Genomic DNA, 18,605 nt, shown 5'->3' with positions numbered 1-18,605 from the left:
ATATATATATATATATATATATATATATATATATATATATATATATTTTTTTTAAAGAATATCCAGACCACTCTTGTTTTTCACATAATGAAAATTAATGTGGACTGTCATGCATATGACAGTAAAAATTTCATAAAAATACTTTTATTCTATAAAAATGGTATGAAGGGGTGTTGGTAATTGCATGTCTATGTACCCAGGTTATTATATACATTATATATCTAATTACTTAAAGGGGTCATAGGATGCTACCATAGACTGTAAAAAAAGATGGACGACTCGTCTCCTATTCCTTCCACTATAGATAAAGGGAAGCCAAAGCATCTCAGTATGGCCGCTGCCATCTTGAGTAAATTATGTCATTTGGAGCCCGAGTCTGCGCAGTAGTGTCGTGAGGTGGAGCCGCGGTATCAAACTCCTGCAGACCCAATCAACCATAACGACACGCCCCGTTTTTATAGCATCACATTACTAGCTAAAATCAAACTTATCACAAAAACTAACAATTTAACATATCAGCGTGATAACAACTACCTTAAATGACCAATAAAAGACCATCTTTTGGAAAATTTTATTGGAAGCTTAATTAATTTTTTTATTTTGACTCTAGTTCCATTCGTTTACATGGAGAGGGCGGGGTTTATGATCTGTACTGCAGCCAGCCACCAGGGGGCGATCAAAGAGCCCGCAGCTTCACTTTTCAGGACGTGTGAGGCACACGCGAATGCTACATGCACTTTTACAAGTTTTTTGAACTGAACTTCTATTATTAAATAATACTTGATTATCATATTATAATGCTTGACTGACTGATATTAAGAGTGTACTTTAAGATATTTAAAAAGCTGTACCATTTTACAAACATTATATATGTTTGTAAAATGGCATAACTTTTATATATATATATATATATATTAGTATTTCAGTCTGGCGAGTAAACAAAAAAATATACTAGTCAATGGCGATTCAATTGCCAAGGTGTCCGTAGAGGGTTGCTTCACCGCGACAGCCCTACGATGAATGCGGCTAAAGTAAACCGTCTCTCTTAGAGCAGCTTGGAAGAGAGGGGCGGGGTCAGCGGAGCTCATTAACATTTAAAGGAAAATGCTACAAAAATGGCTTGATCTGAAAAGAACTGTTTTTGACAGGGTAAAAAAAAGGTGTTTTTTACACTACCATTTAGAAATTTTAACCAAATTATGTTACAGACTTTTCATTAAGACCCTAAAGAATCATATCAACTTGTGGAAAATGGACATCCTATGACCCCTTTAATATGCAGTTACGTAAATAAACATACACTCAAATTATATAAATATAAAAAAAACTTTCTTTCAGCTAGTTGCTAAGGCAACATTTCTCATTTTTATTTAGTTTAACGTGTGTATTAAATAATAAAAATTCTAAATCAAATACATTTAACTTGATATACTAAAATCAAATTAATAAAACATATAAACATAAATTATATAGACATATTTAAAAAATGACAAAACCACACAACCAAATGTATAAATAAATAAATATACAGACTAAAATGAAAATGGAAAATATTAATAAAAACTGTAACAGTATCTCGGTTATACTAAAATTACACTGCTTTTTAATAATGTTGGTGTTTACTAGCCATTAGATCTGAATAATCTAATGATCTGAAGTAAAGATTCTGAAGTAAATAATGACTTGGATTTCAGCATGTTTCTACCACAAAAGTTGGAAGTTGAAATATAGTGCAAAAGTCATGAGTATTTTATGTTACTTCTATGGTGCTTTTGGGGCTTCCCAGTTCCCAAATGAATTCTTTAAAAATGTCTCTCTTTTTTCATCCACTAAAAAAACTGAAGTACAGCTTTGGAACGACGTGAGGTGTGAATAAATGATGACAGAATTTGTCATTTTGATTGAACTGTTAACTGAGCAGCTATTATAGAATGTCTCCTTTGTCATAATTATATGTGTATCTATATATATTTTAGGCTATTTCTGCCTTAATTGATTCATTCTTTGTTGCTTAAAATTGTATCAACTGTCCTTGTCGCCGCATATATGGCCGTTAAAAGAAGAGCCCCTCTTTTGAAGAGCATCAAAACCGCACTTCCTGTTCAGTTCCTTTAATTCATACCTGCAAGAGCTCCTCAGTTGGGCTTCACTGCATCTCAAAGTGTCTGTCAGAATTAATGTCTTTCTGTATTTCTACTCTGCTCCATCATTTGCAATGGGATTTCCCCTGCTGCTAAACTGCTGTGCTTTTCAAGCGTTTTGTGGTGTACTGCTCGACTCGTGTATGAGAACATTGTTTTTTTGCTCATTTTGCCAACAGTAGTCAGTTTTATTGACATATGCTATTTCCTTATTCTCATATACTGCTCAGTTTAATAGCAACACTTCCTTACAGAGCCTGACATGCAATACTGATACCGCTCATTACTGTCAAATCTCTTTGCGGTGTTATTTTGCCATTCAAAACAAGGTGATAGATACTGTCCAGCTGCAAAAATGGCCATAAATGTTGTGTTCTGTTATATTCCAAGTCTTCTGTTAGAGGATCAGACCTGAACTGAAGTGGTTCTAGTTGCATGTTTGATTGTGGAGCTCTTGTCTTGTTTATGTTGGTCGTCTCTTTGCCTCCCTACTGTCACAGTGGCTTGTCGGTAGATGACAGAGCAGTGTAATTAAGCATCAAAGGGAGCTGGAGGAGCAGCTCTGCCCAGAGGGGAGAGTGTTTGCAGGGTCAGGCTGGTGTGAGATGCCCCCTGGCCATGACACTGGCTGGTGTGGAGCTTAAAAAGCCTTGTGGTAACAGAACTGAAGGAAATAACTGGGAGTAATTATGAAGGCTAATGTGACAATGTGACCCTCATTTACTGGGGTTGTTTTTAGCCTTGTTGTATTTGCATTTAAAAAAAAATAATGTCCAATCCAATCTTGTGAGAAAATGTAACTGTCTGTCTGTCTAGTATATACTATACTATACTATACTACTTTTCATTTAGTACTGTGTGTGTGTGTGTGTGTGCATGTATGTATGTATGTGTGTATATATACAGTGGGTACGGAAAGTATTCAGACCCCCTTAAATTTTTCACTCTTTGTTATATTGCAGCCATTTGCTAAAATCATTTAAGTTCATTTTTTTTCCTCATTAATGTACACACAGCACCCCATATTGACAGAAAATGTATGTATATGTATATGTGTGTGTATATATACAGTGCAAATATACAGTAAAATATTAAATAGCCATTAGAGTGTGTTGTAATCTCACTTTTCTTAGTTCACATCATTTTAAGGTTTAAGAAATAACATTAATATTTTTAATAATTTAATACTTTTTTATTTACGTAAAAACTAAATATATTCAACCATATTCTATCATTTTCAATATTTCAGAATGAAAATGGTTATTTTATCAGCCCTGACACTGCATTTCGCTGTGGCCTTTGTGGGAACGCTTTGTCTTCCATCACTGTGGAATTTTGTGCATGAATATTAATGACATGCATGAGGAATTTATTGGTGATGAAGTATGAAGGGCCTCCCATAACATCACAGTGTCAATGTTACTGTACACTGAAAAAAATAACTTGTAAGATTTACTTAAAACATTTTTCGTAACAAATTGCTCAAATACATTTTAAGTAAATTTTACTGCTCTAATATCAAGTACAACTTACTCGCTATTATTAAGTAAAATCTACTTACTACTAAACTTAACATTCATGAAGAAATTAAATCTAATTGCACCCTAATTAAGCAAATATATTTTATATTATATTATATTTCATTTAAAAGTTGTTTATTTAAAGTAATTAAGTAAAGTATATTTATTATTTTATAGACAGGAACCTTGCATTTATCAAAATATTAAGTAAACCCTACTATTTACTGAAGTAAATAAGTAGATTTTATTATATATGTTTTGTTTGAAATGTCCCATTTACTTAGTTTTATGAATATATATTAATCCCTATGATTATGTAAACATTGCCAATTTCTTTTTGATTAATATAACCACATAAACTGTATTCATTTTGTCTATACCAGGGGTTCTCAACTCTGGCCCTCGAGGCCCACTTTCCTGCAGAGTTTAGCTCTAACCCTAATCAAACACACCTGAACAAGCTCATCAAGGTCTTCAAGATTACTAGAAAGTTACAGGTTGCTAAACTCTGCAAGGACATGGACCTCGAGCGCCAGAGTTGAGAACCTCTGGTCTATACCTTTATCACAAATCACACAACTAAAATACAATTAAACTCTTTATTTTCCCAACATTAATAAAAGTGAATCAGTCACATTCACATGACCTACTAGAGTCTGGACACAAGTTTTTAAAGGTGCAGTAAAGCCTCATAAAAAAAGTGCCATTAATCAACAAAACATGTATACCTCCACTGGTGATATTTGGTCTATTGAAAATAGAAAAAAATTAAGTATGACTGAATGCTACTTCAAGTGTCTGCTGTTCTGTAATACAATTCAATCTCCGTTGCCAACATGAACGGCATTTGCTGCACCATACACAGTTTAGACCCCAGGAGGTATAAAATATAGAAAAAAAATACTTAAACAGAACAAGATGAGGTTTTAACCTGACAGAGCTAGGTAGTAATGATTTAACCAAAACTGCATCTAACAGGAAAACCATCAGTCTGTCTTCCTCCCCACACCTCAAGTGTCCACTGTATTGGCTCGTCGTCAGAGTTAGGTCACCCTGTAAATAAACAAACAATTTGTGATATTAAAAAAACATTTAACCACAATTTTATATTATGCAGTGAAGAATAGGTAAATATAACAATGTTATATCATGCAAATCTATGCATAGATTTATACTTGCCTGAATATGAGAATTAGACCAAATCACTCCTTCTGTATGCTCATCAACTCACACTCCGGCTTATTCTGCAGTGAATCCAAAGCCTTCCTGTTGATAGAAACATGTTCATAAGACTTTGCTTTTTAACCAACAAATTACAGATTGTTTGAGCAAAAGAAAAGTTTTAACTGACAAGACTGGACTGGAATTAACTATAATTAAGTTGAATACCACCATAAAGAAGTGTAAAAACACTTTTACTAACACTTTCTATTCACACCTTTCAAAATTAGTCCTATAAAACATAATCGCTGGTGGCAACAGGTGCTTTAGGGTTAGGTGGTATGTTAGCTTAGCATAGCGACAAAACACTACAATTAATGAGATTACTACAATGTTATTGCACTAAACTCTCTCTATTACGTCAGTCGAGTGTTTGAAAGAACAGAAACTAGCGTTATGCTAAACTATGCGATTGTTTTAGTTATTTGACATGATAATATTAATTATGTTAGCTAGCTAGCAATAATTTCCAATTGTACTCAGATTTTTACATGAAAAACAGTTTTGTGAATCTGAACTATTGAAAACATTTTCGCAGAAATATCACTCACTGTGACCGCACTCACGTTAACTTTAATGAGGTTATGTGATTAATATGAACGTTAATGTATAATGAGTCAAGCAAACAAAAATCAAACTATCGAAATGCACACGGACCAAAGTATTACAAATCAGAAATCTAAAACAGAAAGGCAAACTTACCTTAAACACGAGAAAATCCAGCCATGCATCTCCTCCATGACAAGCCCAACCATCCCTCTGATTCAAAGCATGGGTCCAAACATGCATGCACGGATTCAAGCGCGCTGAACTTTTAGATTAAAATGTACTCAGTATTTCTAGATTTATGTGCAATGACTATAAAACATGTAAAGTAAATATTAGTAAGAGTTACTCTTCTCACACAGTTCACTAATTACATGAATTAAATGTGTACATTTTACTTAGAAAATTGTTGTTCTCCTTGATTTTTAATATTACATGTAGAATTTATGATGATTAATTTAATATATTTTACAACACCAGAACATTTTTATTTTCAGTGTATAATCACATGTGCAGCTGAGGATTATTAGTAAAATACATGATGAACAGTTTAATGACTTTTTGTTATTACAATTAAGTATTAATAACATGCTCTAAAATTAAGGTAAATAAGCATTTATAACTTAAAGGCCACATGATTCAAAACGAACTTAAATTGAATGCATTTTGAATCATGGGGCACCTGGGTCAGTAATTTTTTTTTATTCATGTTTTCTGCATTTATTTGATCAAGTACAAAAATATCAATACTGTGGGAAAGTTATTACAATTTTTAAAAAAAATTATATTTAAATATTTTAAAATGTAATTTATTTATTTGATGGCAAAGCAGAATTTTCACCAGCCCAGTTTTTGTGTGTGCGCGCGCATTATTTTTATTTTTTTATTTTTTTAAGAAGGTGAGATGATAGCATGGTTATGTGTGTTCATTTTGGTCTTGTCACCTTCTAAGACAGAAAACATTTGTGTCGTCAGATGTGATGTGCTGAATATAGTTGGGGGGAATGGTGAGCAGAATACACAATCTCTCAACCTGTTGGATCTTGCCCCAGTGCACTGATAGTACAAGTTTCACAAGAAATTCACATACCATAGTGCTGCTTTTCACTTTCACTTTCATTTTCATCTTCTCATACACATTCAGCGGCACAAGGCCAATAATTACTTTTACAAAAAGTACAATAGGGGTGCAGTAACTGTTTCAGATTGCATCGCCATGATTATCATATTCATGTAGCTATAATTCTTTTCATGTCATTGAAAGAATGCTACAGCATTACCATGGTACTGTATTCAAAAATGTGGTACTTACCATGCTCATTATTTCGGTAATATCAGAAGGATTAGGATTTCTTTTTATCTAACTAATATCTGTGCTAGAGTCACATACTGCAACTACCCTATATCCATGTCATAACTACAGACTAAAGCAGTTTGTTCAACAAAGCCTTTCTGAATAACCTTCAAGAGCAGTAACACATGAAAACAAATATACACGAATGGATGCCTGATATTGAGCATTTTCCTCTGAAATGTTCATAGATCCACACCCTGACACATTAGCACTTCATAAGTGATCTAAAAATAGAGAGCATATCTCAGCGGCCCTCCTGAAACACACTGACTGTACTCATTAAATTAACATGCTGAAAGATGCCCCATTTGTGGCAGAAAGGGAGAATTGAAGAGCATCCAAACGTTAGGTAGGGTCGTACTCTGACTGATAGTAGTATTTTGTAAGCATTCTAATAGGTCAGATGTTTTGTTAAGAGGATGTGAAGTAGATGGATTTAGGGGGATGAAAGGCTGTGAGGCTGGAATCCACTCTATCTCCGAGCACATCACTTCTCTGTTCTCTCTCATTGAAGCTGGTTTCCTGGTTCCTCGTGTGGCCTGAAGGCAACTGTCATGCCTCCCTACTGAGTCTCACTGCTGCTCTCACACGGGCTTCACTTTGAACATGACGGCATAAATCACAGTCTGTTACTTTTTGTGTGACATTCAAAGACGTTTGGTTTAATAGCCTGCAGGCTTTTTGTTTCAGGACTGACTTATAAAGATGATCAGGACTCCCTCTGTCATGGAAAATGTGGAAATATGAGGGGAAAAGTGGGTCTGGATAAGTCATAGAAATTAACCTTAAATTAATTGAATCTTAAAGGGTTAAAGTCACATATATAATGTTGCAGCCTTATTATAAACTGCTTTAAATTACTTTTTCCCCACATCAATCTACACTCCATACACCATAATGGCAAAGCAAAAACAGACCTGTCACAACTTTTGTAAATTTATGAAAAAAACAAAAAACCTGAAATAAGTATTCAAATCAGTACTTCACTGAAGCACCTTTACAGCCTCAAGTATTTTTTGTTTGATGCGACAAGCTTTGCTCATCAGCATTTGGCAATTATCTGCCATCCTTCTCCTCATCTCTTCACCTCTCAAGCTCTGTCAGATTGGATGGGGCAGATGCACATTTTCAGGTTTCTCCAGAAATATTTGATTGGGTTCAAGCTCAGGCTGTGGCTGGGCCACTCAAGGACATTCAAAGAGTTGTCTATAAGCCACTCTTGCTGTGTGCTTAGGGTCATTGTCCTGTTGAAAGGTGAACCTTCTGCCCAATCTGAGGTTCTGAATGCTCTGGACTGGGTTTTCATTAAGGCTATCTCTATATTTTGCTGCGCTGAGCGTTCCTTCTACTCTGACGAGTCCTTCAGTCCCTGCCGCTGAAAAAAACAGCCCCACAGCATGAGCAGCACACCAGCACACTTTACTTTTGGGATGGTACTCTGCAGGTGATGAGCAGTGCCATGTTTTCCTTCAAACATGATGCTTGGAATTGAGGTTCATCAGACCTAAGAATCTTGTTTCTCACAGTCTGAGGGTCCTTTAGGTGCTTTTTTGCAATCCAAGTGTGTTTTCATGTGTCTTCACTGAGGAGAGGATTGAGTCTGGCCACACCAGCATAAAGCACAGATTGGTGGAGTGTTGCAGAAACTGTAGGTTTCTCCTATCTCCACATATGATCATGGAGCTCAACTAGAGTGACCATCAGGTTCTTGGTCACCATACTAACCAAAGCCCTTCTCCATCAGTTGCTCACTTTTGCCCGGAGGCCAGCTTTAGGAAGAATCCTGGTTGTTCCAAACATCTTCCATTAAGGATAACCGAGACTACATTCTTATGTGACCCTTCAATGAAGCATAATTTTTTTCTAAACTCTACCCCAGATGTGTGGTTTGATGCAATCCTGTCTCTGAGCTCTACAGGCAGTTTTTTTTTTATCTCAGGGGCCAGGGCTTGGTCTTTGCTCTAATATGCATTTTCAGCTGTTAGGCCTTTTATTAAGACATGTGTGCCTTTCCAAATCATACCCATTCAATTGAACTTGCCACAGGTTAGCTTCACTCAAAGTGTGGTGGCTGTTAGGCCTTTTATTAAGACATGTGTGCCTTTCCAAATCATACCCATTCAATTGAACTTGCCACAGGTTAGCTTCACTCAAAGTGTGGTGGCAAGCAAAATGAATGCTCCTGAGCTAAATTTCAACTGTCCCAGATAAGGGTATGAATATGCAATGGAATCATTTAAGTTCTTTATCTTTAAAACTGTTATTTGCGTTGCCATTATGGTGTATAGAGTGTAGATTGATGTGGGAGAAAAAGTCATTTAAAGCAGCATATGTGGTGCGTATTTTTTCCGCACTCATGTTAACGGATTAATAAAGCGCACACACTGCACACCGTTGCTATCCGGCAGTGCGTTCCACGAGCACTGCGTCTGCAGCAGTGCAGAGATAATTTCCGCACTAAGTCTATTTTTTCTGTGCTGCAAGCACTGAATTAAAGTAACAGCGCATTTTTGCAGTAAATATGAACATGGATTGACACAAAAATGTAGTAATTACACCATAAATGCATATTATTAAAGTCTACTGTGTTTCACAGTCAACACATCTGGCTTTTTGGCTAGGTTTAAAGGGAAAGAGCACTTTTAGATAAACAAGGCAATAATAGATGGCAGGTAGGAAAGCAAAGTTCTTTATGAACCCCAGGATTGCATTTAATAAAGATTTAAATGCAAAAGGAAAGGCAGTAGAGCTGACTATTTCTGTCAATGGTAAGTTTGTGATAACGTAAGAAAAGTAGTTTAAATGTTTTGCCACTTGCTTGAGCAACTTAATATATAAATCTAAAGTAAATGCAAAAGTAAAAAGCATTGAATAATGTGTTGCTTATGTTTATTGTTTAAACATGTCTGTGAAAGATCGTATTACTGTACTGTGTAAAAAAAACTAATTGCAATGCTGAAAAAGCAATTTCAGTGACAATGTTTGGATTTGAAATCAAAATAATGGATAAATGTTGTGTTTGTGGTAAACAGCCACGGATCAGTAGCGGACTCCTGTGTGAAAGCTGCTTCTCCTCTTACAAGAGTCACCTAAGAGGAGAATTCCCCCCATTTTCAAAAAAGGCCCTGAATAAATGTCTAAAGATCCTGATTGGATTGGACACTATAAATGGGTATAAATGATAAAAAGAAGACTTTAAAAACATCAGTATCGGTAATCGGTATCGGCAGATACTGCTTTCTGTGATCGGCCTCAAAAATCCTGATCGGAGCACCCCTACTACTCGGTATATAGTGTAATACAGCATGTGTTGTGTGCCATGCCTCATCTTACTCGTTTTTGTTAATAAACTTTTGTAAGCTAGTTTGTCATTGTATCTTACTGATTTATTGTTGTTGTGCTTTTTAATTAAGAATAACAGTGAATCCATCTTTTGTTTTAGTCCTAAAAAAATAAAGGTGTGTAGAAGTATGTAAGCAAATCAGTGACAACAAGATCGCAAATTCGAAAGTCAAGTCAAGTCACCTTTATTTATATAGCGCTTTTAATACTACAGATTGTGTCAAAGCAACTGAACACCATTAATTAGGAAAATAGTGTCAATAATGCAAAATAACAATAGTAAACACTCATTTTTCAGTTAAAGACAGTTCATCATTGAATTCAGTGAAAGCATCCGAAACCCGCGGCTTAACACAGTAAAAGAGGAACTCCAATTCAAAATTCAAATCACAAATAATACTACTGATGATAAAGAACGGGCTGAATGTTAACCACTTTCGTTTCCATATAACTATAAACTATGATAAAAGTTCATCAGCATGCATTGAATGATCCCATGTTGTAGCGCAAAAAAAAATATTGCGACCAAAGTATGTGCTTGTGCAACCAGCTGAGAAAGTTAGTTGCAAAAGAGCGACCAGTGGGAAGAATGAGTCTGGAGCCCCGTATGTTATACATATACATTTTTGCATTTTAACAAATTTAATAAATCATTGTATTATTCATAATTTTAACATCTTTATTTGCTTGATTTTAAATTAATTTTAATAACAATAATTATTTAAAATATATCAAACATTGCTCTCTCAAAGAGGATTGTTTAAAAAATTAATATATTTTAACAAAGTAATAGTAGTTTCAAACAAATTATTTTTTAAAAATAATTACAATAATAAATAATCAATTTAAAGTCAAAGATTACTCTCATATACAGGAGTTAAAAATATTAATATATTTTAATTAATTATTAATAGTAGTTTCTATCTAATTGTTATTGTTGTTGTTAATTGCAATAATAAATAATTAGTTTAAAAAAGATTGCTCTCATAAAAGAATGGTAAATATTAACTAACTAATTTTTATTAGTAGTGGTAGTAGTTTATTATTATTATTATTTTGTTAAAATATATTGTTTATATTTTTAAAATTCCTCTTTGTGGGAGAAATCTTAATTTAATTTCAATTTACATTATTTACAAATATTACATTTACATTTAGTCATTTAGCAGACGCTTTTATCCAAAGCGACTTACAAATGAGGACAATGGAAGCAATCAAAATCAACAAAAGAGCAATTATATATAAGTGCTATAACAAGTCTCAGTTAGCTTAACGCAGTACACATTTTTTTTTATAATATAATAAATAAAAAGAAAACGGATAGAATAGAAAAAGAATAGAGCAAGCTAGTGTTAGAGTTTTTTTTGCTTTTGTTAATTGTATAATAAATGAAAAGAAAACAGATGGAATACAAAAAGATTAGAAAGCAAGTGTTATTTTTTTTTCTTTTTTTAAGAAAACAAGCAGAAAATGAATAGAGTGCAAGTCTAAAAGGGACAAGTGAAATTTCTTTTTTTTTAAAGCGGGCATAAAACACAGTTTCACCCAATCTCATGTTAATCTTGAGTACCTATGGAGTCGTACTGCATCCTTCATATCTCCAAAAAGTCTTTAGTTTGATCATATTTATAAAAGAAAGATACAGCTTTACGATTCTCTCTGGAAAAAGCTGAGCTCCTGGAGGCGTGCCGTGGGCGGAGCTAAAGAGTGACGAGGCCAACAAAACAGACATTTGATGCAGTTTCACTTACCTTGTGCAGTTCTGAATCATGACCGGGATCTTTCATAGCTGGGACCGCTCCATCTTCCAGTATCAAACAATGTGCAAATCCAGCGTCGAACTGGGCCTTGTTTATAAAACGTTCATCAACAAACAGACTTGTGAAACTCCGTTGCTGCTCCAGAAACACAAACTGTATCCACTGTTTACATAACGCTGGGTTCTTTAGGAAGCTGAACAAAGATATCTTTCCCTTACAACCAAAAACACACTTCTTTGGAGACATTCTTCCCGAGCAAGTCCCGTGCAGCGCTGCCGCCGGATGAAGCGCATTGATAGGCGCGATCTCGCTCTTGCTCTGGTCGATGCGGGCACATTCTTCCGGGAGAAATGCCCATATAAGGAGTTCCACCCTCGTCTACGTCATAAGCGCTACGATCGAAAAAAAACTCTCCGAAACTTGTACGAACCCGGAAGTAAGATTTTTGGCACAGAAATACTCTGTCATACGTCCAAATAGTTTTTAAAAACTTTGTCCATGCTTGGCATGAGAATCCAACACTCTAACAGTGTAAACAACTCTGAATGCATGAAACGGCATTGTACCCCCCCTTTAAGAATAGAATTAGAATAGAGAGTGCTAGAGTTAGAGGGTCAAATAAAGATGGAAGAGATTTTAGAGAATTTGGAGAAATTTATAAACAGAGGTGTGACGTGCATTCTTTTTGGCTCATTAAAAATTTATCTTGCTGCCGCGTTCTGGATTAATTGTAAAGGTTTTATAGAAGTGGCTGGAAGACCTGCTTAGAGAGCATTGTAATAGTCCAGCCTGGACAGAAAAAGAGCTTGAACAAGGAGTTGTGAAGCATGTTCCGAAAGAAAGGGCCTGATCTTCTTGATGTTGAATAAAGCAAATCTGCAGGACCGGACCGTTTTAGCAATGTGGTCTGAGAAAGTCAGCTGATCATCAGTCATAACTCCAAGGTTTCTGGCTGTTTTTTAAAGGAGTTATGGTTGATGTGCCTAACTGGATGGTGAAATTGTGATGAAACAATGGGTTTGCTGGAACTACAAGCAGTTCTGTCTTGGCAAGGCTGAGTTGAAGGTGATGGTCCGTCATACAGCAAGAAATGTCTGTTAGACAAGCTGAGATGTGAGCAGCTGTCGTCGGATCATCAGGATGGAATGAGAGGTAGAGTTGAGTATCATCTAGGGCTGGGCGATGTGTCAAAAATATCTTATCGATAATCGCCTTTAAAAATATCACGATATCCGATCATATCGTCTAAGCCCCACCCCCGCCGAGACAACATTGCCGACACGCACCATAAACACACACCATGTTCAGTTTGGTCTTAATTAGGGCTGTGTGAAATTGAAGAAAAATGCGATAACTCATTAAATAATGCGATATTCCCAAAGCACCCCTACAACAACTTCTGAAAGTGAACGGTAGTGTTTTACTCAAGCATTACATAAAAATGTCATTTTAACATGAGTTTAGGAACTGAATAATAAAAAGAAAATAAAACACTGCGTAGTATTTACTTTTTGAATTCAATATGCACTGATTCTTATTTAAGATACAAAAGTTATTGAGGTAAGAGCAGTGAGTGATTTTCTGTCTTTTGTTCATGGCCCCAAATATTGCAAGCTGTAGCGATATGCATATTGCGATATGTACATTTGCGATATTTCGATATATTGCACAGCCCTAGTCTTAATTATTGCCACAAAGTTTGGGTTTACTTTTCTTAGTTTGTGTTTAAACTAACAGGAAACATTAGCTTTGCTGTTATTTTGGTGTTGCTAATAATTTTCACTCTGTTCTTATCATGCATGACTAAAATCCTGCATGATAAATATCTTGGGTACCTTGTATACCAATTATACTTATATTTAAATTTTATTAATCTTTAATCCTTATCCAGTAATCTGAATAACTGGTAAAGCACTGAAAAAATTTCTGTCATAGCCTTGTTAGTGCTCAAGTTACTCAACACCTAGACACTTATGTTATTATGTGAAATTACATATAAGATTCTTAAGGATACTGGTGTTGTCCTTAAAACCAAAATGGATTCATTTGACCCAGCCTTGATAGAACCGGGTTGGAGCGTCCAGTTCTGGCATACAAAGACACTTTTGTCGAAGTCTGTGAATAAAAGGATAGGCTTTGGTTCTACATCATACCCTCTGGAAACTTCCGCAGTCCCTGTCATCTTCGAGCCACCAGAGTTGCTTGAATTCAGTGCCAGTGAGCTGACCGCTGGCCTCCAGAAGTTTGCAGCAAGTTTTCAGATACTCAAGGAATGAAAAGTTCTCTTGTGCGAGGCGTAGCCCAGCCGATGCAGTCCTTAAACAATGATATCATTTGTAACGAGGGATTTGCCAAGGCACACCCCGAAATTGTTCCTGATCACAGAAAAGCCTCATTGATTTTGATTGGTGAATACATTCCTCTTTGAATGTCAGCGTCTTGTTTTCTAAATGAGCCGTTTTTGTGGTTGGATGTTGCTCAGATTTGGCAGTATCCTGCTTTTTTGATGTGCTACACATTTTATTTGTCTGTGTGCATCAACTTTAGGTGTTTTCACATGATTGCATCATTTGTTTCCCTCTGTTATGGTTGTTTAGGGTGAGCTTAAACTCAATAACACCATCTGGACGATTTCCACAGCTTAGTGTCAATGCGACAGTCAAATTATTTAATGTAAGTCGGAAATATGTTACTTAATATTTTTTCACAGAGCCTGTTTACAGGGTTAGCATATTTCTATTTATGTTTCTAGGTGGTTGCTAGGGTGTTATGGGCAGATTCTTTGATGAAAATCAGTGGGATTTTTTTTTTTCTTCGGTTGTACAATTTCAGATGGAGTTCTGCATCAAAGTGTATTGCATGAGGTTAGAGGGATTGTTCAAATCTCTATCGCAAGTATATGTGAAAGATGATTTATGTGATGATGAGGGTAATAATAATATATGCCTTAGCAAACAACACTAATAAAGTGTCTTGTTAAGCACAGGTATAGCTTCAAGTGGCAAACTGGATTATGAGAGTGAGATATTAATAGCTCATTGCTTTACTTGGCAAGTGCGGTAAAGACAGTTGATTACTTAAATTGAAACAAAGTTTCTTCCTGCCACTTTTTGCAGACCACTTGTGGCATTATTTTATTGCACAGGTCATTTCCCAATATATATATTTTTTATCTTGTGTTTTTTATTTTTTATTATTCCTTTGTTTTGAGGTTTGTTTGTTTGTCTTGTTTTGTTTAGTTTCTCATTTTGTTTTGTTTTTTTAGTTCATTTTGTTTTGTTTATTTTTGTTTAGGGGTTTTGTTTGTATTTTGTCTTGTTTTTGTTTAGTTTTCATTTTGTCTTATTTTGTAGTTTTTTGTTTTGTGTTTTTGGTCTTAATTTTTTTATTGTTTTGTTTAGTTTTTATTTTATTTTGTGTTTTCTTAAAGCGCAACACTAAATTTTATACAATATTTAACTTGCTCCATGTCTCATCAAGGGGTTCTTGGCCTAAAAAAACGCCGGTCTACTATGATACAAACAAAATGGTTTCATTAATGCATTAATCAGTGCATTAATTCCTTGTACCTGTACTCAGGCATTTTGAAAAATAACTGTTAAAACTGACAAATTCGGACATATTTGAAATAGCAAGCTACTACAACGACAATTAGTTTCCTGTGTTTAGGTGATTCATGCTATTCCTATGTTTGGGGAGTATAAAATTAGGTAGTCCGAGCAGCAGGGGAAGACTGTGTTTTTAAAGGGAAGTGTGTTATATCCTCACTGTAAGGGCTTCTGTGGATTGCGCCGATGTTGGCGCCCCTTTTGCCGTCTGCACCCTTCAACCCATAGTGCTCATCACCCACCAACGCCTGCGTGCCAATACAGGAAGACCGTTTTAGTCTCGGCAGCTCAAACAGGAAGTGACTTCATGTTGTGGAGCTCGCTGCAGCTTTCAAGCCAGAGCTACTTTGCATTGAACAGATTGGCAGTCAGCGTTGGTTGACATATTAATGAGGTCAAGGCGCTCAGTGCCATATCATATGTAGTTCACAAGCACACCGCATGCACCGCGCTTCTTGTGAAAATAAGGTGGGAGGATTGAACCAGTGTGAATTTCACTGTTGCACACAAAGAATGATAGAAAACTGTTGCAAATAGCTGCAAAAGGTATCAAAAACCAACGTGCACATTCTTTGAAGTAAACAAAACGGAGCCTGTTTACTTTCTTAATGACCATTCCTGGTTATATTGTGCACAAATGAATGGCACCGATGAATAAAATCAAGGCCCTAATCTTATTTTCGTTGAAATGCATCACATTACGAAACAAAAATAGGTTGCGAATGCTGTTGCATGTTGACTTTTAAAGTTCTTTTTCTGTTTAAGAATATATAACTTGTTAGATTTCCGCCTACAACTTTCTGTTATTTTGTTCACTTCTAATGTAGAGCAGAAATGTTTCAGGTAAATTTGGTTTCTGCTTCCAGGTGCAGTTTAATTCCCATAAGAAATCGTCCCTAACTGCCTGCTAATTTGTTCCCATGAGAGTGTTGTGTGAGGATGGCAGACTTGCAGGTGTCATTTGTTTTAGTTTAAGTTCAAGTTCAGTTCAGAAGTTTCTTCTCCCTACAAAACTTGTCATAGTGGAAAGAGAGCAATAATAACTTCACGTTGCTCATCACCACGAAAGTGAAAAGTTTTTTTAAATTTTTTTTACTTCTCATTTCTGCTTTCTGGTGTTCTCAGTTCTCAAGCTGTGGTGCGAGTTAATTTTTTCCATAGTAATATATTTTTATTTGTGGAACAGCACAGTTTTATTTAACCTCATGTTAACATGAAGAGACCAAAAGTCTCATAGCCAGATCTTTGAGTAAACCGTACTAGATCTAGTCTAGTGGCCACTTGGACCAGAATAATCAGACTGACATGTAAAATCTGACTGACTAGCATACTTATCTGAAATCTATAGACTAGCATGAAAAAGAAAAACAAATATTTTGTTTATTTAATTTCACATATTTAAATATAAATAATGGCAACAGTCTCCAAAAATGAATGTACAAAAACCCTAAAAATATGTGTGTGTGTGTGTGTGTGTATATATACTCTCAAAACAAGAAGTGACCTAATTTGTGATTATGGTCTATGTAGAGTTTCTGAGTATCTTAAAGATGTAAATTATTGGCCATATAGGTTCATCAGTATATTTAGCTTTAGTTAGAGGCTTTTCCAAGTGTAAAGTGTTACACGCTGCTCACGCTGAATATTTAACAGGCTTTTTGCAAGCCTGCTTGCTGCTCAGCCCTTCTTCCTGTCTGAGGCATCGGAAAATCTACAGCCGCCACTTCCCCTTTGAAAGTGTGTGTGCTTGAACAGTGTTTGCTGACATGCTTGGTACATCTAATTTTGAGTCATTGCTAAAGTTCATTTTCTGTATCTTTATTACTTGTAAATGCTTTTCAGGATTTAGCATTGAAGCGCATGTTCAGTGTTAATGTTAATGTTAATTAACGTTAATGTTATTTTAGTGTTTGATTAAATAGTATTGTTTGTTTTTTTTAATTTAAAGTGCATCGAATAATGACTTTTTTATTTTTTATTCACAGATCTTTGGCCAGTTCTGGCTGCAGCTGTATGCCTCAGGCTCAGCTCTGATGTTACCGGCTGAAACGGGTCGACTGTGAGAGGACGATTTCCCTCAGTTATGTCTACTTTTGAGGTAACACAAACCTTGAAATGTTGCCATTTGGCTATAATGTGAATTATGAATTTAATTCATTTATACAGCATCCTGTGTTTGTACATCAAAGGCTTTTCCTTATATTCCCATTCCCCTCTCTAGACGATCTGGCCTCCCGGCACCGAGTGTGTAGCCAGGTACAACTTCCCTGGAACGGCCGACCAGGACTTGCCCATGTGCAAAGGAGATGTCCTTACTATAATTGGAGTAACTAAGGTACATTTCTAAAATGAATGACAGACATTTTAAAGAGAGAGACGTCATTTATACACCCTCATTTAAACTATCCTTTTAAATGTAAAATTTAAAAAATGAAACTTGAATTTTTTTTTTAATAAACTACCAATTTTCATACACTACCAAAGGTTTGTGGTCCGTAAGATTTTTTCAGTGTTTTCAATAGAAGTATCTTATGGCTCCCCAAGGCTCTATTTATTTGATCCAAGATACAGTAATAGTGTAAAATATTATACATTTTTAGCACATTTTAAAATGTAATTTGTTCCTTTGATGCTTTACTTCAGGCTTCAGTGTCACATGATCCTTCAGAAATCAGTCTAATATGCCGATTTGTTGTTCAAGAGACATTTGTATTATCAGTGTTGAGAACAGTTGTGTGTCTTAATATTTTTTGAGAATAATTTTTCAGGATTCCTTGATAAATAGAAAGAATTAGAAATATTTTTAATATTTACAAACATTTACTGTGAATTTTTGATCAATATTAACTATTATTTCTGTGAATAGAAGTATTTATTAAAAAAATCATACTGACCCCAAACCTTTGAACAGTAGTGTACTTTTTAAGTGTTTGCAAATTTGCCAACTAAGTATATTTTAATGCAATACTTAACATAAAAAGAGAAGTTCAGCAGAATATTCACACTACTTTTACCGTACAATAAAAGTGTGATTAGAAACCAGTGGACTGCCAAGGTCCCAGAATGGCTTAAAAATACAGGTGCATCTCAATAAATTAGAATGTCGTGGAAAA

At 35.3% G+C, this 18,605-nt stretch overlaps 1 protein-coding gene across 3 annotated transcripts in view; it reads left to right on the top strand.

Annotated features, from left to right (window-relative positions):
* Nucleotides 1–18,605, top strand: part of csk (C-terminal Src kinase) — a 35,379-nt gene that overhangs the window by 1,325 nt on the left and 15,449 nt on the right. For 2 of the 3 annotated variants that reach the window (XM_016237615.1, XM_016237613.1), the window contains exons 2-3: nt 17,478–17,590; nt 17,714–17,827. In XM_016237615.1, coding sequence (XP_016093101.1) covers nt 17,576–17,590; nt 17,714–17,827 — 129 coding nt within the window. In that variant the 5' untranslated portion in view covers nt 17,478–17,575. The remainder of the gene's footprint in view (nt 1–17,477; nt 17,591–17,713; nt 17,828–18,605) is intronic. The other variant, XM_016237614.1, reaches the window with a different exon arrangement.

Source organism: Sinocyclocheilus grahami, unplaced genomic scaffold (assembly GCF_001515645.1).
Source record: "Sinocyclocheilus grahami isolate Dianchi unplaced genomic scaffold, SAMN03320097.WGS_v1.1 scaffold520.1, whole genome shotgun sequence".
Taxonomy (NCBI): Eukaryota; Metazoa; Chordata; class Actinopteri; order Cypriniformes; family Cyprinidae; genus Sinocyclocheilus; species Sinocyclocheilus grahami.
Note: the sequence above shows the minus strand (reverse complement) of the source record. Positions and strands in the feature narration are given on the sequence as shown.